At 49.5% G+C, this 25,481-nt stretch overlaps 1 protein-coding gene across 1 annotated transcript in view; it reads right to left on the reverse strand.

Moving 5' to 3' along the window:
• WNT11 (Wnt family member 11) overlaps nt 1-25,481 on the reverse strand; it is an 85,265-nt gene that overhangs the window by 9,736 nt on the left and 50,048 nt on the right. Inside the window, exons 3-5 of the mRNA XM_083170255.1 lie at nt 24,679-24,914; nt 15,320-15,597; nt 12,505-12,797 (exon numbers count right to left, since the gene is read on the reverse strand). Of these exons, the coding sequence (XP_083026381.1) occupies nt 12,505-12,797; nt 15,320-15,597; nt 24,679-24,914 (807 nt within the window). The remainder of the gene's footprint in view (nt 1-12,504; nt 12,798-15,319; nt 15,598-24,678; nt 24,915-25,481) is intronic.

The raw sequence follows: 25,481 nt of genomic DNA on the forward strand, positions 1-25,481 counted from the left end.
TGTATCAGCGGGAAGGGCAGGAGGATATCTGGGAGCCCTGGGAAGCGCTGTGAGACCAGACCAGCATAGGTTCCGTAACACAGTGTTCCCCCTGCAGGTTCCTCGTGACGGAAGCCGATCAAGTACACCGGCCTATTTATCAAAACTCCTTGTGAATGCATATGAAAAAATGTCGCTCCAGCAACAATTGTTATTTTTCAAACACATGACAGTTGGGAGCTGATTGGCTGGGACACCATTCTACATACGCAAAGAGTTTTATATCATTCACAACAAGTTTGATCACGCGTTGATAAATGAGGTGTGGATTGAAAGGTCTACAGTATCTAGGTCAACAGTCAATAGTCAACACCAACTGGTCGACATGCATTAGGTGAACACTGGTAAAAGATCGACATAAGCAAAAAGGTAAACAAGAAGTATTTCTTCACTTTCTGGTGCCAATGTTGGCACCTTTCAACATGGAACCCCGAATAATGTAGCGCGCTCCCTGAATTGGATGCGAAGGTACAGTGGGCCTTATTCTGCTTGGTACGGTGGGACCGTATACGGGCGGATCGGGTTTTTTTCATCTGCGCATGCGTAGCTTTCGCAATGCGCATGTGCGGCGACCTCACACCGCTCACGGACGGGTCTCTCCGTGCGAAAAAACCTGTCCGCAAGAGCACGGTCATTGTGGGCGGCATGGGGGCGTTTTTACGGGAGCGGCCGGAATAATGAGGAAAACTGGGCGTAAACATGGGGGTGTGCACACAAAATGCACGGTGCCACAACCGCCACAATCGGGGAGACACGCCGAGTCTCCGAGTGAAGAAGGCTGAGACCCGCCTGTGCACGGCGGCGTACGCTCATATGTACGACAGGTGTCGGTAGCAGAGGGCTGAGATCCGTCCGTGCATGGCGGCGTACGCTGAAATGTACGCCACTCCCCTTTGCCGGTGTCTGAAACCGTCCGTGTGTGGCTGTTCTGTGGGCGGACTTACGCTCACCGTGAGAGTGCGGAAAACGCTCAGTGTGCACGTCCGTACGCACGTTTCAGCGATCCGATCAGAATAAGGCCCAGTGTGTATGAAAAAGTCCCAAAAATGAAATAAAAAATCATGTCGACCTTTTAATGTGTCAACATTTGCCAGATCAACCTTTTACTTCTGTCAACCCTTTGTAAAATGTCGACCTTTTATCAATGTCAACTGGTTGGCATCCCGCACAGCCACGGAACTCAGACGGCATTACATCAGACCCCTAATGCAAAACCAAGAGTACGTCACATTTTATTTTACTGCCCTTTTAAACCACTTGGCCAGAACCGCCGGAAGGTGGCGGCTTAGTAAGTATTCCCCACGGTCTTATTTGACTACATTTAACACAGTGACCTACAGATCAGTCAGAACATAAAGGTACATTTATGATCCATTTCTACTTGATTCAAATCACAACTGTCTCTATGTAGCTGCAACAGTCCTAAATGAAGTTCTCTGATCAGAACGTTCCCTTTTACAGGACAGGAGGGAGGTGTGCCCCCCCCCCCTCCCCACCAACAGGTACCTCATCTATGTAGCGGTGGCTAGTGCATGCAGCATTGAAGGGGCATTTTAATGGGTGGGAAAAACATCTGGGGATGGACCAGTGATATGGAAGTGCTCGGCACAGCCGTTTTGGGGTCCGTGGCATGCAGGACTGGGTACTTATCAGGGGGCATGGCCTATTCAGGAGGTGTGGCCATGTCCTCTTGGAAAACATTTCCAGAGCTGCTTGCTGAAAAAGGGATGAGTGCAGTGATCCTTTCATCTAGGAGAAGGTAAGCGGGAGGGGGGGGGGGGGGGGTTGTCAGACCTGGGCCCATGTCTGGCCCCTTAACAAGGTTGGCCCCTGGTAATTAGTACCCCCCCCCCCCTTTTGGCTGCCCTATTGGCATACCACCATAATAATAAGCACTAGCCAGGCACCAGTAATAGTCATGGCCACTGACCAGTTACCCCCTCTACCTTTGTGACAACTGCCCCCCTCTTGTGTTGCTTAGAAGTGCTGTCACTGTGTCACATAGCGCCCATCCCCCCTTGACGTAATGTGCGAGTATTAGCTTTTTTGTGCTTAAATCTATTAAGGTTTTTTAAAATGAAAGTTTGCAGATCTCCGCTGACCGGCTGCCAACCCTGCACCGGGGCGGGGGGGCGGTATGTGGGAGCCCCTACATGTATACTCTCGCTCACACTCTATAGAGCGCTGCTGGAGTCCGGCGCACAAGTAGAAACATGAAAGCAAGTTGAATATGTGGTTTAGCCGCGCTGGAATGCTGGAGAGAAGCGAAGAACAATGTTTTTCAGATTATCTTTCTCACCACACGGGGAAAATAAAAATGGCCAGACTGATCCTTTCCAAAGAAAAGCCAGCAGATGTCCACATTAAAAACCTGGTTTATATTACTTCAAAATGTGCTTAAAATAGCTGCATTTCCCTAATAGTGATCCTGTACCAGAACCGCCCTCTCCGCCAAGGACTTGGAGCTCTCCCGAAAACAATGCGCAGTTTGTATTGACAAATATCTTCTGCTGACTTCATCCACAAATACCATTCCTCATAATGTGTTTTCCAGGGAGAGGTAGAACCTCATTAGCAGTAAGTTATAGGGTGCCGTCTTATAAGACGACCCAAATGCCGGGGAAAGAGCCCTTTAAGTAAAGCAAACAGATTTTCTTCGCTTATTGACAGTCATAAATCCAGGGAGGCTGTTTCATGTATCCGATCCCCGGGTACTTTACTCAAGATCAATTTTCAGAAATCTGCGGCGGAGTTAAATATGTTCCCGAACAGCGGCTTAGTGCGACTGAGTTCTCCTCCCGCTGCTCTAAGCCAAGTCCTAAATGGAAGATTGCAGAGGTCTACATCACATCGCCAAAGATATTGTGAACAGACTGTCGTCATAAATGATTGTTGTGACGGTTTTATAACCTCCTGTAACATAATGTTTATATGAGGAACAAACGTAGGAGTATGAGACAAAGGAAGGCAATAGTTTCCTATGGATATGTTTCCAGAAATGTCCACCACGGACCGAGGTGGCCATTTGGTGGTAACTTTCATCAGGTGGCATATGGAGAGAGGTGGTGAGTGGACGTGTCATATGTATCAGCTGGATTTCACTGTGTGTGGAGGATTCAAGAATTGTGGTGATTCCATTGGTGGTTCCATCACAGAAAAAGGATGGTGAGGACCTCAAAGCAGTAATACTTAGAAGGGTTCCTGAAAGTGGGAATCCAATGAATGGACTAATGACTTTTTCTTCCTGTTATTGACAAAGAGCCCATCCACAACTGGAGTCAGTGATGGGAGTGAGGACTATTAACCACTTCGGTGGTATGCACGAAAGTTTTCCGGGCGCAGCTGCGCTGACGCGGCTGGTTGTCCCGGAAGATTTAGGGCATACCACCAGTATATAATGTGCGCCAGTGGTGACTCCAGCTGTGCGCTACCGGTGCAACACCTCTAGGGGCACCCCCCCCACCAGTCGTTGCTCCCCCCTCATTTCACTCCCCTCCGACCCGGCGATCATATGGCGGAGCTCTCCAGCTGCTGCCATCACCACCATTTGCTGCAGGGAGCAGGCACTGGCATCAGGCCCCACTTGGGAAACTTCAGGGCTGCTCGGCAGCGCTCGGGAGTTCGGGCACCCGAGTTTCCCCGAACATCCCCGAGCCTGCAGCCTGGTCACTGCTGTTAATGGCGGCGGTGGCAGCAGAAGGGGAACCCCGGCGATCCAGTGTAGGGAGTCGGGTGGCGGTGAGCGACCGGGGGGCTGCCCCTAAGTTCTCTGGTGGGTTTTTCTGGGGCAGGACAAACCTGCCCCAGAAAAAAACCCACCACTCACGCGGTCAACAAATATATATTTACTAGGTGATTCATCGCGCCCTCCGGGCGCTCTTCACACCGTCGTGAGGGGCTTTGCCCCATTAGAAGTAGGAATATATGTGAGTGTGAAATGTAGTGTAATTTGCTGAATAATGTGCTTAAAGTGCATTTGAGAGCATAAATGTTTTTTAATGAAAGTGCATATAAGGTACGGATGTGTGTGTGTGTGTAGTTGTGAGTATAGGAGGCACGGAGGGGTGTGTGAGTAGTTGTGAGTAATGGAGGCATGTATGGGTGTGTGTGTATTTTTGAGGCATGGATGGATGGGGGTGTGTGTGTGTATTTGTTTGTATTAGAGGCATGGCTGTGTGTGTGTGTGTATAGTTGTGAGCATTGGAGACATGGATGGGTGTGTGTATTGGAGGCATGGATGTGTGTGTGTAGTTGTGAGTATTGGAGGCATAAGTGAGTGTGTGGCTAAACGCACACTAAATAGTGTGCAATGAAATGTTTAAGGGAGCAGAGCTGTGTTTGAAAAGGCATTGGTGGTGTAGTGGTATGGGGTGGTGGGTGGTACTTACATATGGTGTTGGAGAGTGAAGTTTGGTGGCAGCAGGTTGTGGAGAGTGTAAATAGATGTGGGGATGTGTTAGGTGCAGTAGTGCGAGGTGCATGCGTATTGCAGATGTGAGTGTAAAATGTGAGGTTTAGTGAGTGGTGTTGGGTGCTGGAGTTAATAGAGATATAGGGTACGTAGTGTGAAGGCTGTGTTATGTAGGTGGGAGTATTAGAGGCATAGATGTGTGTGTGTGTATGTAGTTGGTAGTTTTGGAGGCATGTATGGTTATGGGTGTGTGTGTAGTTGGGAGTATTGGAGCCATGAATGGGTGTGTGTAGTTGGGAGTATTGGAGGCATTGATGGGTGGGTGTGTGTGTGTGGGTGAGTGAGTTGGTAGTATTGGAGACATGTATGGGAATTGGTGTGTGTGTGTTTAGTTGTGAGTATTGGAGGCATGAATGGGTGTGTGTGTAGTTGTGAGTATTGGAGGCATTGATGGGTGTGTGTAGTTGTGAGTATTGGAGGCATGAATGGGTGTGTGTGTAGTTGGGAGTATTGGAGGCATTGATGGGGGTGTGTGGGTGTGTAGTTGTGAGTGTGTTGGAGAGTGAAGATTGGTGGCAGCACGGCTTACAGAGTGTAAATAGATGTGGGGATGTGTAGTGGTATGGGGTGCTAGGTGGTACTTACATATGGTGTTGGAGAGTGAAGATTGGTGGCAGCACGGCGTAGAGAGTGTAAATAGATGTGGGGATGTGTAATGGTATGGGCTGCTGGGTGGTACTTACATATGGTGTTGTAGAGTGAAGATTGGTGGCAGCACGGCATAGAGAGTGTAAATAGATGTGGGGATGTGTAGTGGTATGGGCTGCTGGGTGGTACTTACATATGGTGTTGTAGAGTGAAGATTGGTGGCAGCACGGGGTGGAGAGTGTAAATAGATGTGGGGATGTGTTAGTTGAAGTAGTGTGAGGTGCATGTGTATTGATATGTGTGTGTGTTTGTGTGTGTAGTTGTGAGTATTGTAGGCATGGATATGTGTGTGTGTAGAAACCCACACAATATAGTGTGAGCTGAAATGTTGAAGGGGGGAGAGATGTGTTAGAAGAGGCGTTGTTGGTTTAGTGGTATGGGGCGGTGTGTATCACTGACATATGGTGGTAGAGAGTGAAGTTTGGTGGCAGCAGGTTCAGGAGAGTGTAAATAGATGTGGGGATGTGTGAGGTGCATGTATATTGCAGATGTGAGTGTAAAATGAGAGTTTGTGTGTTTTGTGAGTGGTGTAGGGTGCGAATAGAGATACAGTTGTGAGTATTGGAGGCATGGATGGGTGTGTGTGTGTGTGTGTGTGTATTTTTGAGGCTTGGAGGGATGGATGGGCGTGTGTGTGTTTGTGTGTGTATTTGTTAGTATTGGAGGCATGGCTGGGTGTGTGTGTGTGTAGTTGTGAGAATTGGAGGCATGGATGGGTGTGTGTATTGGAGGCATGGATGTGTGTGTGTGTAGTTGTGAGTATTGGAGGCATATATATATATATATATATATGTGTGTGGCTAAACACACACAATATAGTGTGCAATGAAATGTTTAAGGGAGGAGAGGTGTGTTAGAAGAGGCGTTGGTGTACTGGTATGGGGTGGGTGGTACTTTCATATGGTGTTGGATAGTGTAGTTTGGTGGCAGCAGGTTGTGGAGAGTATACATAGATGTGGGGATGTGTTAGGTGAAGTAGTGTGAGGTGCATGTGTATTGCAGATGTGAGTGTAAAATGTGAGGTAGTGTGTTTTGTGAATGGTGTAGGTTGCTGGAGTGAATAGAGATATAGGATAAGTAGTGTGAAGCCCGTGTCATGTAGTTGGGAGTATTGGAGGCATCAATGGGTGTGTGTGTGTGTGTGTGGGTGAGTGAGTTGGTAGTATTGGAGACATGTATGGGAATGGGTGTGTGTGTGTGTGTGTGTAGTTGTGAGTATTGGAGGCATGAATGGGTGTGTGTGTAGTTGTGAGTATTGGAGGCATGGATGGGTGTGTGAGTAGTTGTGAGTATTGGAGGCATGAATGGGTGTGTGTGTAGTTGTGAGTATTGGAGGTACGGATGTGTGTGTGTGTAGTTGTGAGTATTGAAGGCACGGATGGGTGTGTGTGTAGTTGAGAGTATAGGAGGCATGGAGGGGTGTGTGAGTAGTTGTGAGTATTGGAGGTACGGATGTGTGTATGTGTGTAGTTGTGAGTATTGGAGGCATGAATGGGTGTGTGTGTAGTGAGTATTGGAGGCATGGATGGGTGTGTGTGCGTGTGTGTGTATTTTTGAGTATTGGAGGTACGGGTGTGTGTGTGTGTGTGTGTAGTTTTGAGTATTGTTGGCACGGATGGGTGTGTGTATAGTTGTGAATATAGGAGGCATGGAGGGGTGTGTGAGTAGTTGTGAGTATTGGAGGCATAAGTGTGTGTGTGTGTGTGGCTAAACGCACACAATATAGTGTGCGATGAAATGTTTAAGGGAGGTTGTGTTAGAAAAGGCGTTGGTGGTGTAGTGGTATGGGGTGCTGGGTGCCATAAGCCTACCCAAGTAGTACATGGTTAGTGAGAGTGCAGCGTGATCAGGTTATGGAGGGTGGGGCTGACCGGCACCCCATAGATAGAGAGGCGTTGGTAGTGTAGTGGTATGGGGTGGTGGGTGCCATACGTCTGCTAAAGTAGTAAATGCAGCACGGTAATGTTTAAGGGGTAGCTGCTGTTTTACTACTTTAGCACACATATTATGGCACCCACTACCCCATGGTGGTGTAGTGGTATGGGGTGGATGGCATAGTACTTACAGTCTTGTGCAGTGGTGGTCAGCAGCAGTCCGTGGGTCCGGGAGAGTGCTGCTCTGCGTCATCTATGGGCGGCTTGCGGTGTAATTAAGGTGGCAGTGGCGGGCGCACGGCAATGTAGTGTGCGGCTCTGTAGATCCTGGTGGGTGTTGGGAGACGGGTCTTCCTCTGGAGCATGGCAGTGTACGGGCAGCGGCTGTCGCATGGCAATGTCTTGATTTGCCGGGTATGTGGAGACGGCAGTGGGTGGGCAGGGGCGGGTCTTGTGGCGTGCGCACGGCAATGAGCTGTGTGTCCGTGACAGATGCGGGCGGGTGTGGGGGGACGGCTCCTCCGACAGAGCGAAGGCACTGGTTGGCTGGCTGGGTAAAGAAGGTGCCAGCGGCGGGCGCACGGCAAGGCTGTGCGTCTGAGTGATGCTGGCGGGTGTGGGGGACGGGATCTCCGACAGTGAGGGCAGGGGGGGGGGGGGCAGCTAGTATCAGGGCGTGTAGTGCTGGAAGGGGTGGTGAGGACGGGCCGAGGGAGATGCAGGCTTAGTGGTGAAGGGGGTGCGGGTGTGGGCGTGCTGTGCTTCGGTGGGGCGGGGGGTATGGCGGTGTTTGTGCTGAGAGGGGGAGTGGTGCTTGCTGAGGGGTGGAAGTGTTGTTTGGGGGGCGGTTATGTGCTGGAGCTGGGTGAGGGCTGTGTATAAGGCCCCCGTTGCTGTGCTGTGCTGTTACAGCGTCCTCCTTATGCACTGCTGCTGGTGCTGCTCCCTCCTCTCCCTGGCAGCAGTGAGAGCGCAGGTTAGGGTGGGCAGCACATGGGAGCCTTCGTGCTGCTGCTGTTGGGGGGGACCGGCGCTGTGCGGAGAGGAGAGCAGGTCTCTCCCACCTGCGCCCCCGTGCTGCTGCTGCTGGCGGGGACCGGCGCTGTGCGGAGAGCAGGTCTCTCCCACCTGCGCCCCCGTGCTGCTGCTGCTGCTGCTGCTGGCGGGGACCGGCGCTGTGCGGAGAGCAGGTCTCTCCCACCTGCGCCCCCGTGCTGCTGCTGCTGCTGGCGGGGACCGGCGCTGTGCGGAGAGCAGGTCTCTCCCACCTGCGCCCCCGTGCTGCTGCTGCTGGCGGGGACCGGCGCTGTGCGGAGAGCAGGTCTCTCCCACCTGCGCCCCCGTGCTGCTGCTGGCGGGGACCGGCGCTGTGCGGAGAGCAGGTCTCTCCCACCTGCGCCCCCGTGCTGCTGCTGCTGGCGGGGACCGGCGCTGTGCGGAGAGCAGGTCTCTCCCACCTGCGCCCCCGTGCTGCTGCTGCTGCTGGCGGGGACCGGCGCTGTGCGGAGAGCAGGTCTCTCCCACCTGCGTCCCCGTGCTGCTGCCCACCTGCACCCTCCTGACATCTCTCCCCCCTTGCTCCGGGCGCAGGAGTCCGCACTCCGCCCAGATCCCGCCCCGATCCCGCCCCCTTTCCCCCGCTCGTTAGCAACTACATGAGAGTGAGGGGGGGGGCGCGCGGTGTGTAGCGGGGGGGAGGGGGGGGGCGCGCGGTGTGTAGCGGGGGGGGAGGGGGGGGCGCGCGGTGTGTAGCGGGGGGGGGGGGGGGGGCAGTGTATGGTCGGGGGGAGCACGGTGTGTAGCCTTGGGGCTGGCCGTGTATGGGCGGCCATAGGGGGGGTATTGGGCTTGGAGGGGGTGGGTAGTGTGGGAGGTTGTGTGCCGGCCGGATGATGTGTGTGTGTGGGGGGGGGCGCGGTGTGTAGCCGTGGGGCGGGGTTGGTGGCCGAGGAGGGGGCGGATTGTGTGGAGAACTGAGGCCAAGGGGGGTGGTGTGTATTACGGAAGTGGCCAGGTTTTGCAGTGTGGCTGACGGTGGACGGGCCTGTCAATCACCCGTGTAACCCCGCCCACCGTTTGCCACACTGCTTTGAGTGACGGATCTGGCTAAATATATAAGAGATTTACAGTGTCTTATATAGCGCAGCAGATTCCGTTACAGTGTCTTATATAGCGCAGCAGATTCTGTTAGTGTCTTATATAGCGCAGCAGATTCCGTTACAGTGTCTTATATAGCGCAGCAGATTCCGTTACAGCGTCTTATATAGCGCTGCAGATTCCGTTACAGTGTCTTATATAGCGCAGCAGATTCTGTTAGTGTCTTATATAGCGCAGCAGATTCCGTTACAGCGTCTTATATAGCGCAGCAGATTCCGTTACAGCGTCTTATATAGCGCAGCAGATTCCGTTACAGTGTCTTATATAGCGCAGCAGATTCCGTTACAGCGTCTTATATAGCGCAGCAGATTCCGTTACAGTGTCTTATATAGCGCAGCATGTTCTGTTACAGTGTCTTATATAGCGCAGCAGATTCCATTACAGCGTCTTATATAGCGCAGCAGATTCCGTTACAGTGTCTTATATAGCGCAGCAGATTCCGTTACAGCGTCTTATATAGCGCAGCAGATTCCGTTACAGTGTCTTATATAGCGCAGCATGTTCTGTTACAGTGTCTTATATAGCGCAGCAGATTCCATTACAGCGTCTTATATAGCGCAGCAGATTCCGTTACAGTGTCTTATATAGCGCAGCAGATTCCGTTACAGTGTCTTATATAGCGCAGCAGATTCCGTTACAGTGTCTTATATAGCGCAGCAGATTCCATTACAGTGTCTTACATAGCGCAGCAGATTCCGTTACAGTGTCTTATATAGCGCAGCAGATTCTGTTAGTGTCTTATATAGCGCAGCAGATTCCGTTACAGTGTCTTATATAGCGCAGCAGATTCCGTTACAGCGTCTTATATAGCGCTGCAGATTCCGTTACAGTGTCTTATATAGCGCAGCAGATTCTGTTAGTGTCTTATATAGCGCAGCAGATTCCGTTACAGCGTCTTATATAGCGCAGCAGATTCCGTTACAGCGTCTTATATAGCGCAGCAGATTCCGTTACAGTGTCTTATATAGCGCAGCAGATTCCGTTACAGCGTCTTATATAGCGCAGCAGATTCCGTTACAGTGTCTTATATAGCGCAGCATGTTCTGTTACAGCGTCTTATATAGCGCAGCAGATTCCATTACAGCGTCTTATATAGCGCAGCAGATTCCGTTACAGTGTCTTATATAGCGCAGCAGATTCCGTTACAGTGTCTTATATAGCGCAGCAGATTCCGTTACAGTGTCTTATATAGCGCAGCAGATTCCGTTACAGTGTCTTATATAGCGCAGCAGATTCCATTACAGTGTCTTACATAGCGCAGCAGATTCCGTTACAGTGTCTTATATAGCGCAGCAGATTCCGTTACAGTGTCTTATATAGCGCAGCAGATTCCGTTACAGTGTCTTATAAAGCGCAGCAGATTCCGTTAGTGTCTTATAAAGCGCAGAAGATTCCGTTACAGTGTCTTATATATCGCAGCAGATTCCGTTACAGCGTCTTATATAGCGCAGCAGATTCCGTTACAGCACCTTATATAGCGCAGCAGATTCCGTTACAGCACCTTATATAGCGCAGCAGATTCCGTTACAGTGTCTTATATAGCGCAGCAGATTCCGTTACAGCGTCTTATATAGCGCAGCAGATTCCGTTACAGTGTCTTATATAGCGCAGCAGATTCCGTTACAGTGTCTTATATAGCGCAGCAGATTCCGTTACAGTGTCTTACATAGCGCAGCAGATTCCGTTACAGCGTCTTATATAGCGCAGCAGATTCCGTTACAGTGTCTTACATAGAGCAGCAGATTCCGTTGCACTTTACAATAGTAGACAGTGATAAAACAAACTGGGTAACAACAGACAGACTTGGAGGTAGGAGGGCCCTGCTGCAAACTTACAATCTATAGGGACATAGGAGGGAAACACAGAGGACCACTAGAGGCCACTTGATGGACCAAATTACTTTTTTGTTTACTAAAAGATGTCATAACTGAAAGTGAAAGCAATTTTTGCAGGGACACCGATCTGTTTTAAACTTGCTGGCTATGGAGAGAGGGAGCTCTGAGGACACAGATTGGAGGTAGGAGCAGATAGGGACTGGGGTGGAGAGTTTGTGGGCTAAAAACTGTCACAGCTCAAAGTGAAAGTAAAAACTGTCACAGCTCAAAGTGAAAGTACATTACAAAAGCCGTCATTTGGATAGGCTTTTAACTAGTTTATCTATATAGCGCCAGAGGAATAGTGTTTCCCAACTGGGGTGTCCCGGGGAAGTCTTGCATAATGGCAGGAGTTGGCAGGTATTGTAAATGAATGGAGAGTTAACGAAAAAAAGTTGACAGGTCCTGTTTCACTCTTAAATAAATAGTGTATTACTGTGTTCCCCTTCTTTATGTGTTTATGTAAGTAAAATAGCTTTGTGATAAACGATTGTAATTCATCTGCAATAAAAAGACCATTTCGCAACACTTTTCCTGCGCACAGTATATTATGCAAACCCCCATTGATTCAAGACATGATTCACGAGATTCCAAGAACCTATTGCTTTCAGCGGTTGGTAAAATGTTTCATTGTGATAATGTGTGGACACAAATCTTGTGCAGCGATTGTGTCAGACAGAACATAATGTCTCAGACAGCATAAAAATTGTGTCTGTACGAGTCAGCCTGCAAATAACACAATCTGCGCCGTTACCCCCATCTGCCACATGCAATATATGTCACGGTTTTTATGTCCGCATGGGATTAAATATAGTGAACCCTGAATAGTAATTGCCCCAAATAATGGCGGTCAGACTGGTCGGCGATACAGCTGCACCCCAGGGCGCCTCCATCATGTTCTACATTTTACACCAGCTGCAGCTGCGGATAACTGGTTTTTTCCAATATACAGAAGCAAATTACGGGAACATAAAAAATAAAATCACTGTTTTTGGTGTACAGCCATTTATAAGTACAGCTTAGAATGATTTAGGATTATGTAGGGTAGCGGCTCCCCTCTTAGATGTGGGCCTGTACAATTTTTGCAGACGGACAAAACCATGCTGCACTGCAGGGGGGCAGATGTTACATGTGCAAAGAGAGTTAGATTTGGGTGGGGTTTGTACTTGAAACTGATATTGCAGTGTAAAAATAAAGCAGCCAGTATTTACCCTGCACAGAAACAAAACAACTCACCCAAATGTTACTCTCTTTGCACACGTTACATCTGCCCCACCTGCAGTGCACATGGTTTTGTCCATTAGTCCATTAAAATGAGAAAGAATTTACTTTTGCGAGTGAACCCCCCCCCCCCACACACACACACAGGGCTCCCAGCATCAGACTGACCCTGGGATTGGCCAGAACAGGCGTCCACAGAAGGAATACAGCGGGTACATACCGGTCTTGAGTTCCATGTGATCCCAATTTTTCATTCTTCAAGCAAAAATCCGGGGAGCTCTGAAGATATATGAGTTCTGTCTCTTGCACTGGCCGGATGTCCAGGTCCTTTGGCACCAGCTGTTTCCGCGTCCCCATGGGCCGGTGGACCACCTTGGTCGCTGACAGGTAGCGGGTTTTAAGGTCCGAGGCGATTTCCCGAAGGTCCTGCAGACCTTTCCAGCACGTCTTTATGGAGCAGGATCCCGATACCCCATGGCACTTACATTTCACCTCCAGCGAGGCTTTCAGCACCTGACATAACGGCAAAAGTGTCATTAGTGTCATGAAATAGTCAGAAGACACCTAGGACATAGACTATATAAGAGGGGGATGGGTACTTATGTATTATCCAGGCACGTGAGGCTATGTTGCAGGGGAATGGGATCATTCGTCAGACTGCATTTAGGTCTACAGTCATTAGGTCGACCCCACTAGGTCGACTGGCAGGAAGGTCGACCTGACTTAAGGTCGACATGGGCCAAGGTCGACATGACTTAAGGTCGAATTTGCATAAAGGTCGACATGAGGAAGGTCGACTGGTCATAAGGTCGACATGGGTTTTTCACTGTTTTTTTTATCCGAATGTCAACACAGTCGACATGGACACAGTTGGCAATGAGAATCGGACCCTCGCATCACTCGCTTCGCTCGCAATGCTTCGGGCACGGTGCCTCGCTGCGCTCGGCACACTATTTTATTCTCCCACCACGCCCTAGTGGATGGTAGGGCATGAAATACCGCCTGTCGGCACATGTCGGGTCAAAAAACAGTGAAAAACCCATGTCGACCTTATGACCAGTCGACCTTCCTCATGTCGACCTTTATGAAAATTCGACCTTAAGTCATGTCGACCTTGGCCCATGTCGACCTTAAGTCAGGTCGACCTTCCTGCCAGTCGACCTAGTGGGGTCGACCTAATGACTGTAGACCTAAGTTGATTCTAATAGATTACTGCATCCCGTTGCAGGCGTAGCCATTGCCGTGCGCCCGACTAATACTGTATGTTACTTACTGCCGGCGGGTGGGCGGAGATCCCTACTGAGTGAAGGGTGGCAGGTGGGGGGATATCTCAGCGGGTGTCCGGAGGAGACGCATACGCGTCCTGCCAGCAATGTACGTAATTCAGTGTAATGCCGCTGGGGGAGCAGCACATGGTTTTCCTGCTCCCCCCAGCAGCACTACGCTAATTGCGTACATTGCGAGGACTGTCATGGCGGACGGGGAGCCGAGTGCCAGAGGACGGGGAACGCTGGCGCCGAGGACATCATTCAGGTAAGTATAATGCACTACACAGGCACACCCACTACACAATACACACACCACCCACTAACACAATCGAGTGCCGGACAAGGATCTAAAGCCATAAATAAATATCCATTTTCTGTCGGGATCCCGACAGGCATTTACCCAACGTCGGGGTCTCGACTGTCAAAACACAGACAGCCGGGTTCCCGACAGCCGTCGGCTATTTTCCCTCGTGGTGGCTCGCATAGCAAGGGGCTTAGTTGTGCTCGCCATGCTGTCTGGGTCCGGTCAGTCGGGATCCCGACGTAGGGCTAATGACTGTCGGGATCCTGACTGTCAGACCCCTGTACCACACCCAACACAATCATATCCCTACTATCCACGTCATACCCCCATTATCCAGGTGGGTGTGGAGTTAATTTTATAAAGTGTGGCGAGCCACAGAGCCCGAAGCGTGGCGAGCCCCGCAAGGGGATGCATATCTGCGTGCGCTCGCCACAGTTTATAAAATTAACTCCACACCCACGTGGACACTGGGGGTATGACGTGGATAGTGGGGATATGATCCATTGTGCATTAGCACAGCTCCAGTTACATAAATTATGTAGTTTACGTAGCCAGCATAGTGGTGTATTGGTATTCTCAATATACCACTACGTAATAGGCGCCGTGATAATACACAAGTACCGGGGGATGTATCAAGCACTGGAGAGAGATAAAGTATCAAACAGCTCCCAACTGTCATTTTTTTCAAACACTGTCTGTGACATGCCAGTTGGGGGCTGGATGGTTGGTACTCTGGGGGAGAAGTATCAAGCCTTGGAAAGAGATAACGCAATTTTAACAAATATGGGGTCAATTCACGAAGTAGTAAACACCGGCCCTTGTTCCGGTCCGTTCGTGTGGTCATCGATGGTTGCGTATGCGCAGGGTAATTTCTGCGCATGTGCAAACGCTGGGTGCGTGCAGCGACAGAGAACAGGGTGTTCGCTGGGGTGGATAGGGGCGGTGGGCCGGTCCATTTGCATATGGGAATGCCCAGCATTGAGAGCATTGCGAGTAACTTTTATGTGCGTGCACCTTCGCCATCATTCGATGGTCACTGACCATTGAATGATGTGGGAGGTTCCTTCAAGGCTGCAAATGGATGTTACTGTGTATCATCCATTCGCAGGCCCTGAGAGCGAATCGCCCATGCATATGGGCGGCGGCCGGGCCACAATTCGCAAGGCGGGGTTTAATGGACTTGCAAGGATGCAAATCAACCTGAATAACTCCCGCAGTGGGTAAGTTGCCCATTGCAACCAATCAGCTGCTACTGTATATATAATTTTATAGATTGGTTTATACTTTATATCTCCACTTTATCACTCCCTCCCCTTTATCTCTCTCCAGAGCATTAAAGAACCAGTGCGGAATCTGAGGGACTTTTTAGACTGGGAGGTAAGTGATATATTAAATGACTGTTTATATGACTCAGTCGCACACATATACATTAATCAGCAGAGTCTCCTTGTGCGATGACTCACCTGCCGCCCCACCTCGCTGTTGTGGAGGTGCATGAGCTTATTGGCCTGAGATCCAGCCTTCTTCATCTTCATTGGTGTATCGGAGAACTTGGAGCCCATGAGGACACCATAGTTGAGGTTGTCGGCGCATCCACCCCATCGGTAGCCTGGACCCAGCGTCTCCCCAGGTATGGGGCCACACGAGCAGCCTGGGAGGTCCCCGGTGGTACAGGCCCTTGCAATGGTATGGCTGATCGTAGCTGCGGACAGAGCGTACACGTAGGCCGACTCTCTGGTCCCTGTAAAACACAAGATGTTCCGTACATTAAGCAGCTCCTAGGATTAAGGCTGAGAAATCGGAGAAGCTAATGGGGTAGCTGCCACAGGTGCAGGGAGTGCGTCCGCTTTGAGGCCCACAAATATCTGGTTACAACCTGGCCGATGCCATACTGTCCTAACAAGGGGTACTCAGAATTTTTCGATGAACAAACATTTTTTTTTAAGCCATTACATAATAAAAACATACAAACTTTCAATATTAAGCCACATATTGGGCAGGATGTACTGTGGGGCGAGTCCGGTGGCCGTGTGGGATGCCGGGCAAACTCAGAGGTTTTTGAAAGGGGCAATAATTTACAAGACAAAATCATGTCACAGAGCTAGAGCAACCTGTAGCCAATCAGAGCATTGGAACACTCACAGAGCTAGACCAACCTGTAGCCAATCAGAGCATTGGAACACTCATAGAGCTAGACCAACCTGTAGCCAATCAAAGCATTAGAACACTCACAGAGCTAGACCAACCTGTAGCCAATCAGAGCATTGGAACACTCATAGAGCTAGACCAACCTGTAGCCAATCAAAGCATTAGAACACTCACAGAGCTACAGTAGACCGGTAGAGACTAGATCCTCTTCAGTTTTGATTACAGGATGTGATGTCATGTGAGGGCGGAAGTTGTTTGATGCCCTCACAACGGGTATCTAACAACTTCGCTCGCCACAGATTTATATTTCCCCTCCAGGTATACGTGGACCCAGGGTATGATGGGAAAATTGTCAAAACTGAAGGGGATCTAGACACTACCACAGTATACCAGCCTGTAGACCAACCTGTAGCCAATCAAAGCATGAAACACTCACAGAGATAGACCAACCTGTATCCAATCAGAGCATTGGAATTGACCCATTGACTGTCAACCTAGACACTGTCGACCAAATGAACCACACCCCTGCCACACACAGGCAGTGTTTTCTCACTAGGGCAATAAATTCTAGTGACATATACTGATATTTCGGGAGAGTTTTACCATTTTTTTAAAGCAGCAATAGGTCGACCACTTTTGGTCGACAGGCCACAGGTGGACACATAAAAAATGTCGACATGGCTAAGATCGAAAGGTCGACGCAAACAATAGGCGGTCTACCAACCACAACCCCAAAAGAGGAGAGCAGATGCAGAGGTAGAAGGGTCTACGTCAGGCATGTCCAAACTATGGCCCTCCAGCTGTTGTGAAACTACACGTCCCATCATGCCTTGCCACAGTTTAGCTAATAGGGAATGCTAAAACTATGGCAAGGCATGCTGGGATCAGATCTGGAAAACTCCCTAAACCTTTGAAGAGTGCTAAAGTGGACAGAAATAAAGCACCAGCCAATCGGGCTACCAACTGCCACGTTACAGACTGCTTGAAAAAATGACATTTGGGGGCAGAGTGGCTGCTGCGCTATCTCCGCCCACTTTACACATTTCCCTTATCTGTAAACACTAATGACCAGCAGCTCTCTCGCCCCACACAGGGTCCCCCAAGCGCTCGCTGTGTCTCGCAGGTCCCATGTACGGCTGCCATTACCGTTATACGCGCAGAGGACGCGGCGTCTACACTACCTCAGGGCTGGCGAACGCCTGCCGCAGAGACATCCTTCGTTTCATGGGTTACCCCTGCTTATTATAAGGCAATGACACGTGAATGCCGCAGGGCCAATTATACAGAATCATTCCAAATGTCAACCCAACGTCAGCAGTACAGGAAACAAGATCTGGAACGTTACACAATGAGTCTCTATAATAAGCTAAAGGCATTTCTTCTTCCAGTCAGAGGTAGTCTCAGGCCACAGGTCGACACATTAAAAGGGTGGACAGGGACTGAAGGTTTTGGGGAACAAAAGTGAAAAGCCCATGTAAACCTTTCCGTTGTCGACCTATTGCATGTGTCAGCCTTTTGACCATGTCAACCTAAGGTACTGTATGCCAACCTTTTTTCACGTGTCGACCTATGGCCTGTTAATCGATAGTGGTTGACCTCTTGACTGTCGACATATTGATTGTTGACCTTACGACCGGATCCCACTTGGTACTATGGATGCCAATCGTGGGGGCATTTTTCCAATCCCAGGATTCGGGATTGAAAACTGCTCAATCCTAGGATGCCCAAAATCCCAGGATTGGCTTCCCTAATAATAAAAAATGTCCCCACCCAATCGGCTGCCCCGCACATTTACTTACATGGGCAGGGGTGTCGCCGTTAGCGGGCATAAGGCAGTGGTGAGGATGGGTGCGACCTGCACAGTGTGATGGTGGGGGGTTGCAAATCTTAGCCACTATCCCCCCCCCAGACCCTACAACTTGGGCAGGCCCATTCCCAGGACATCTCATTACAGAAGTATTTTTATGCAAATGTTGGGGGTACAAATAACCCATGCAGGTTGCCAGGGGATACCGCAGTGAAAACACCCCTGACCTACACGATAGTTCCGTCAGGGGATCAGCACACACAGAGCCGGAGGTACTGGATGGGGGAGCAGGGGGGCAGCGTTACACCACTAATCCTATAATACACATAATAGCACTCATAGACCCAGCATGTACCCAGCAGGACAGCCAGAGGAAGGAATCCTTGGCATGCCCTGTCCATGTGCCACGCCATGCCCCACACTGAGAGGTCATTTGGTCGCTCTCCAATTGCCTCGCTCTTGGCTTTTCTTCTGAGAGTTTCTCCGATTCCAGGCTACCTGGACCCATGCCGGGCTGCCCATAAACCTCACATGCTAAACCCATTTGGTCCTGACAGTCACTGGCCTTTAACCCTTTCTGAGCATGAAATTACAGGAACACAAAGATAGGGACTATAACGTTTAGCAATGCGCAGTTATCAACTGTCCCGACTTTCCACAGAAAGACGCAGCTTCTAAATTCCGCAGCGGACTTTATGCCGGGATTCGATGCAATGAATAAAAGGACATTCTACATTTTCTATGTACAGCCATTTGCTAGATACACTCTTTTATAGGATTTTTCTGACATATTGCTGAGAGTTCAGTTTTCTCTATTGCATCCAACAAAATAATAGACAGGTGGCCAGATGTACTAAGCTTGAAAAGTGATAAAATAGAGAGTGATAAAACACCAGCCAATCAGCTCCTACCTTCCATGTGACAGACTGTGTTTGAGAAATGACAGGAAGGAGCTGATTGGTTGGTGGTTGATCACTCTCGATTTTATCACTTTTTAAGCTTAGTACATTTTAGCCCAGAATCTGACTGGTTGCTATGGGAAACAGCACCTCTTTAATTTATAGAAGCTTTTGTAAATTGACCTCCTAAAGTGGGTATTTAACAAAGCATTGTGGGTAGATGTATGAAGCAGTGATAAGGGAGGAGAAGTGGCCCATGGCAACCAATCAGCACTGAAGTACCATCTATCATTTGCATAATATAAAATTATACAGAGCAGCTGATTGGTTGCCATGGGCCACTCCTCCTCTGGCTCACTTCTCCTCCCTTATCACTGATTCATACATCTACCCCTCATAAAAATAAAGTGGAGACCGATAAATCACTTCCCAATCAGCTCCTAACTGACATTTTTCAAACACCCACCTGTAACGTGACTGGTCGGTACTTTATCTCTCTCTTTGCTTTGATACATACCCCACTAAATGTATTATATTAACTTGTCGCTGGCCTAGCTGTTACCACTCGGCTTGCCTATAGACAGACCTGCAGGGAGGGGCGAGAAGAAATAGTCCGTGACCCGGAAAACATGCTCCCATTGGTTGCAAGGTTTTCTGCACGTACTATATGTGTGCCGTGCACCCAGATTTGGACAATGAAGACAATAAGGGCCCTGACCCCAGTCAGAATGCACCTAAAAACAATTGGGCTTTTTTTAAAATGGCCGAGGTGACTGAATTCCACCTCTGTGCGTTTTATCTTCCTTGTGTGACCTTTCACCGCCCCCATTCCTTCCTTCAGCACCCATTATCTCTCATTCACTCTCCACCTCCCAAATGTTCAACCTCGTCGCCATCTGCACCCTCTGGTTATCACAATGCAGCAGCAGAGACACCACAACTCTGTGCGTATCCAACACAAGCACAAGTTACCGCCGCCCCGGGATACGTCCTGTGAGTGTGACGTGGCCCAAGAAAAGATAGAGTAATGGGCGTTTATAGCAGGTGTGTGACTGATAAACCGAGCCAGAAACCTTCCGGTATACTTAAGCCATACATTAGGCCCACTTCTCCTAAGGACAACTCGGACCCAATTCTCCTGCGAGCCGCCGGGCAGCTCCCCGGGAGGCTCACATATGATTTGGCACTTACATGTGATAAATAGCATGCGATTTATCACATGTACCCGGGGAGCTACAGCGGGCGGTGAGAAGCAGTGGGGCAGGCGGCCGGTGCTAAACTGCAGCGGGTGCTGAGCAGTGGGAGACGATCAGCGGAATGGGCAGGCCTGTGTATTAGAATTTTTAAAAAAGTGTCAAATGACTGGCCTCCCACTCAGCGCTTCAGGGCGGCCGCTGATTGGCTGAGAGAGCACTCAGCCAATCAGGAGCCGTCTAGTCATTTGACACTGTAAAAAAAAACAATCGAATACCCACTGCTGCCCGGCGTGCCCGTCCTGCTGATCACCGCCCACCATACAGCTCCTCCCCGCCCGCCGCTGGTCAGCACCCGCCGCCCGGCGGTAGGACACACAGAAAGGTGTGTGCCAGCCGTGCGGTTCCGCAGGCGACCATATTGCCAGTGATGGGAGTGTGCCCCGGCGATAAATCGCCAGGTGCGCGCTCCCGTTTTCAGCCCCGATCTAACCGCAAGCTCCTGCGACCAGCTGATTACCTCTGCGGCACCGCCGACAGAGGTTCCCTTTCATCAGCGACCATCTCTGGTCGCTGATGAAAAGGAGAAACTGAGAAATATATTGTACCCACCTATGTCCAGCGCAGGTGGTCAGTGCCTATAGAAGGTATATGTTAGTTGGGCGCCCACTATAGTTACTACGCTCATACCCCCACTATCCATGTCGGCATGGAGTTGATTTTCTATAGTGTGGCGAGCGCAGCGAGCCACCGAGCCCAAAGCGTGGCGAACGGATGCGGAAAACTAAGCAAATAGCTTAGTGGGTGCCCAACTAACATATAAGTACTGGTATATGATATACAGGGCGGTAACACACGCTGCATGTAGCACAGCATTCAAACAGAAACAGAAAATCAAATAAATAATAATCTAGCGTTAACATTTTACTAGCTACATATTGGCTCCCGGGCTGTGATCTGTCTGACGTTGCTCTGTCTCTATTATAACTGCCGCTAATGGGGGAAAAAGATGTAGAATTATTGTTACAGAGCAGGACAGTAATAATTAGACCCCTACAGTATATCTCTATCTATTACTCCTCACCCTCATGTGCTTTATATCTCCCTCTTTTTTATCATCTCTTTATCTCTATCCGCCTCTTCTTCTCTCTCTCGTATACTGTCTCTGGCTCTCTCCTTTCCCCCATCTTCCTCTCTCTTCTCCTCAAGGGGCCCATTTATCAGGAACCGCAATTACAATGCCATCGGAGTGGATTGTTACCGCCCAGGATCGCATTGGCAAATGCGACAGTATCACAGGGATGTATCATTCCTGACGCGCAGGGACAGGGCTCTGAAATGAGCCAGACCCTGCAATGTGCTGAGCCAGGCGCCGGGGGGTCTGCGCATACGCGGTTAGCGCTGACCCCCCCGCTGACCGCAGTGCCCCGGCAGCAGTGCAGTGTGTATCCTGTAGGCTACAATGAGCTACCACCATCTCAGAATGGCGTTAGAAACCCATAGGCTTGTATGGGGCATCGACAGATTTTTCTGGCGATTCCCCCCGCCACGGTAACCCGGCGGGGGATGCTTAGAGCATCCCAAAATGCGGCAAACACCCAGATAATGGGGTTTCCCCCCCCCTTCTCTCTCACTCTCTCTCTGCCCCTCTCGGTCTCTGGATATAAATCTGTGTATCCCCAGATATCTGCCAGACATGACGGATGCTGTGCTTGTTGTCCAAGCAGAGATCTCCCTGCAGCCGCTCTCCAAGTCTGAGGACTCCGCCATCACGCTGTCCTCAGAACTCACTTTACTCCCTGTAATAAATTAGTGGTGTGAGGGGAAAAATGATCCCCCCAGGAGACGCTTGGAATAAAAGCGGCGGAGTCCGGTTAGTTACTGTCATTGTGCTATTTGTCTGTATCTCTGTGATGTCAAACCCGATCTGAGCGATGAAAACCGAGAAGACTGGGAAAATTGTCTGCATACTGCCAACTTCTATAGAGAGCCGCACACTGCCTGCTTATTGCTGGGCCGGAGGAGAAACCACCTGATAATATATATAGATTTCCATTATTGGAACATTGCGGCAGCGCAGTGTGCCGGTGGCCGCCCGCCCTATCTTCGGTAGGTGGTTGCGAGACTATACGGTGGCGGCGGGGGGGGGGGGGGTTTCGGCAGGGCAGGCACTCTGGGACTCAGTAAGCTGCGAGCTTCGCAGCATACCAAGTCAACCAGAATCAGTCCTATAATGTCCTCTTTGCAGTATACAGTAAAGGCCCACATACTGTACACTAGTCCGATTTGGGGCGATTTCACCTGATTCCCATGGATCAAGCCGTGAAAATAAGTAAAATAAGCCCAAATCAGATGTGTTTGGGATCCGAATGGACCCAATGTGCGGTCCCATGTGCAACGGGTCGGAGATGGAGGTCGGACGTGAAAGATAAATCGTATGTGCAGCCTTTAGCACCTGCGATGTATCGCATCCAACTTCCCTTGAACTCCACCAACAGCTCCCCAGGAGTCCTTTAATACATATGATAAATTGCATGTTAAAAATGGCGCATCAAGTGCCAAGCTGGATGTTAGCCCTCCCGGGGAGCTGCCGGGGGAGATCAAGGGAAATCGTGTCCAACTTGTCCATAGGACAAGTTGGACTAGTGTATGGGGCCTTAAATCACGTATACCTCCCCCATTATATACACATACACCCCTCTCACACGGTATATCAAAATACACAACTACTACAGGTATCCCTTATCCAAAATGCTCGGAACCTGGAGAGTTTTGGATAATAGATTATTCCGTATTTCAGAATATTTTTATATTTCAATGATGTATCTTGTATTTATATTGTATAAACACACAAACCACATGAAATACACACAAATATATGAAACAAAGTTTGTGTACTATCTCAGACACTGAATGCCAAGCAATCAATTTCTTGCACATATTTAGCATACCTCCCAACTTCTATGCAGACAGAGGGGGGACACTGCGAAGCATGTGTCCTAATTTTGGGGGCTTGGCCTAATGAAAGGAGGCGTGGTCTATACTCGCTGGCTGCGGGAGGGACGCGGGAACGTCCTTGAAAACCGGGACTTTCCTGCGGTAATCGGGACTGTTGGGAGGTATGTATTTAGTGCCAGTTACATATCATGTCCTCAGTAGTGCCAGTTACATGTTATTTCCCCAGTAGTGCCAGTTACATATGTCCCCAGTAGTGCTAGTTACATATCATGTTCTCAGTAGTGCCAGTTACATATCATGTCCTCAGTAGTGCCAGTTACATGTTATTTCCCCAGTAGTGCCAGTTACATATCATGTCCCCAGTAGTGCCAGTTACATATCATGTCCCCAGTAGTGCCAGTTACATATCATGTCCCCAGTAGTGACAGTTACATATCATGTCCTCAGTAGTGCCAGTTACATATCATGTCCTTAGAAGTGCCAGTTACAGATGTCCCCAGTAAGTTTTTAGCAAGCATTTTTTTTCACTCTCTGGAATGGATGGTTTTCAGAATAATTTGGATAACAGATATTTGGATAAGGGATACTCAACCTGTACTATTACATTTATCAAGGACAAAACTTAATAGGCAACAACGACCAAATCTGTGCTTGTGGCCAGCTGTCCCGCAAGGTCCGCCATTATATGCGCTCACCCCAATAAAAGTAAAACAGATTTGCACAATCTAGCACTGCTAATAACCATAATAATGATAATAATAATAATAGTGAACTCTGCAATTTAACACAGAGCAGAACATGAGGTGCTTGCTCCACCCACCACATCAAGGTGACCTCATTATCAGGTGGGTCCCTACCTCCCCACTAGACAGAATCGGAATAGTTGCTACGGGCAACATCACTTCTTTTTTATTTTAAGTTGCTTTAATAAATCTACCCCCCTCAGTTACAAGTCCAGGACACAGGTCTACTGATGTCACCACAGACCAAACGCCCCAAACCATCATGCCAGATAGAGGATAAAGTACTAGTAAGTGTTAATAAGAAGCATAAGCTATGTATTAAGAGTTTTACATAGGTGAGATGTAATGCTAGTAATCCTCCTTTCACACCACACAAATAACCTGAGTCCGACCCGGGTCACTGTGCGGTGTGAAAGGGCCTTTTAAAAAATCCTGGGTCAACCCAGCAATCCGAATCGGGTAAAAGAACGGTTTTACCCGGGTCAGACCCGGGTTGCAGGGCAGTGTGAACAGGTAAGCTGGGTCGAGCGACCCGGGTCCCGTTCACACTATAGGAAGGAGGCAGCGTCAGCTCCAAGTGCTGCCTCCTCCCCCGCCCCCAATGACACCGCCGCTGCTCCGCCCCTTTATGATGTCAGCAGCCCAGCTTACTTACCGTGTTGCTGCGGGGAGCTTCACTTCACAAATGCCGGGTCACTCCTGGGTCGCAACTGTGTCCAAATCCCAAGTGCGAACCAGCATTTGCAGTGCGAAAGGGTGTGCAGTCTAGCCCCCATAATAATAAAAACACAAATACTTATTTTAATACATACAATGCACAGATATAACAATAGATCCCCTTAATATTGAAACCACCATGGTTTTAAAGTTCCCCGTGCAGAAACCTGAGCTCAGCACCAACTAATACCCCAGACCGGTGCTGTTGGAGATGTTGGCAGGTGCGCTGGAACACCAGGGACTTAGTGCTGTTATTACATCTCCGGGGAACAAAGCCTTGGAAGGACCTTAAGTGCATTATAGTGTTAGGGGATTTGAGAGGAGGCGCGGGATTATTATTTAATTGCTGGGCATTACCTCTTTCCAGATCCTGATGGAAGTTTGGTGCCAGTTCTATGGAGGAGCAATTCCACCTCATATCAGAGAAGGCTTTAATGCAGGTTTTCTTCACCTCCTTGGCCGCCTGGATGATGGTCTGCATCAGTTCCAGGTTGCTGCGGCACAGCTGCATCTGCGAGGAGACCAGGCCGTCCAGCTGCTTACAGTGCTGGGTCTGATTCAGGGCGAGGGATGCGGAAGTCTTGGACAGTGCTCTGCAGGAGAATAAATACAACATAATATTATTTATTTATTTATTAGCAGTTTCTTATATAGCGCACACAGATTCCGCAGCGCTTTACAGAGAATATTTCACCATTCACATCAGTCCCTGCCCCAGTGGAGCTTACAATCTATATTCCCTACCACATGTACATGCACACACAGACATTCTAGGGTTAATTTTTGTTGGGAGCCAATTAACCTACCAGTATATTTTTGGATTGTGGGAGGAAACCGGAGTACCCGGAGGAAACCCACGCAAGTACGGGGAGAATATACAAACTCTGCACAGTTAGGGCCATGGTGGGTATTGAACCCATGACCTCAGTGCTGTGAGGCAGTAATGCTAACCATTACGCCATCCGTACTGCCACGGATCCACTGTATCAGGCCTAGCCAGCCTGTGGCTCTCCAGACGTTGGGAAACTACACATCCCAGCATGCCTTGCCACAGTTTTAGCAAACATGTGGCAATGCATGCTGGGACGTGTAGCCAGCCGCCGCCAGGAGCCGCAAGGGGGTGTGCGCGCACGAGACGTTGTACGCCTTGTTCTGATGGA

The sequence above is a fragment of the Crinia signifera genome, chromosome 2, assembly GCF_055691185.1.
Source record: "Crinia signifera chromosome 2, ASM5569118v1, whole genome shotgun sequence".
In the NCBI taxonomy this organism is placed as follows: domain Eukaryota; kingdom Metazoa; phylum Chordata; class Amphibia; order Anura; family Myobatrachidae; genus Crinia; species Crinia signifera.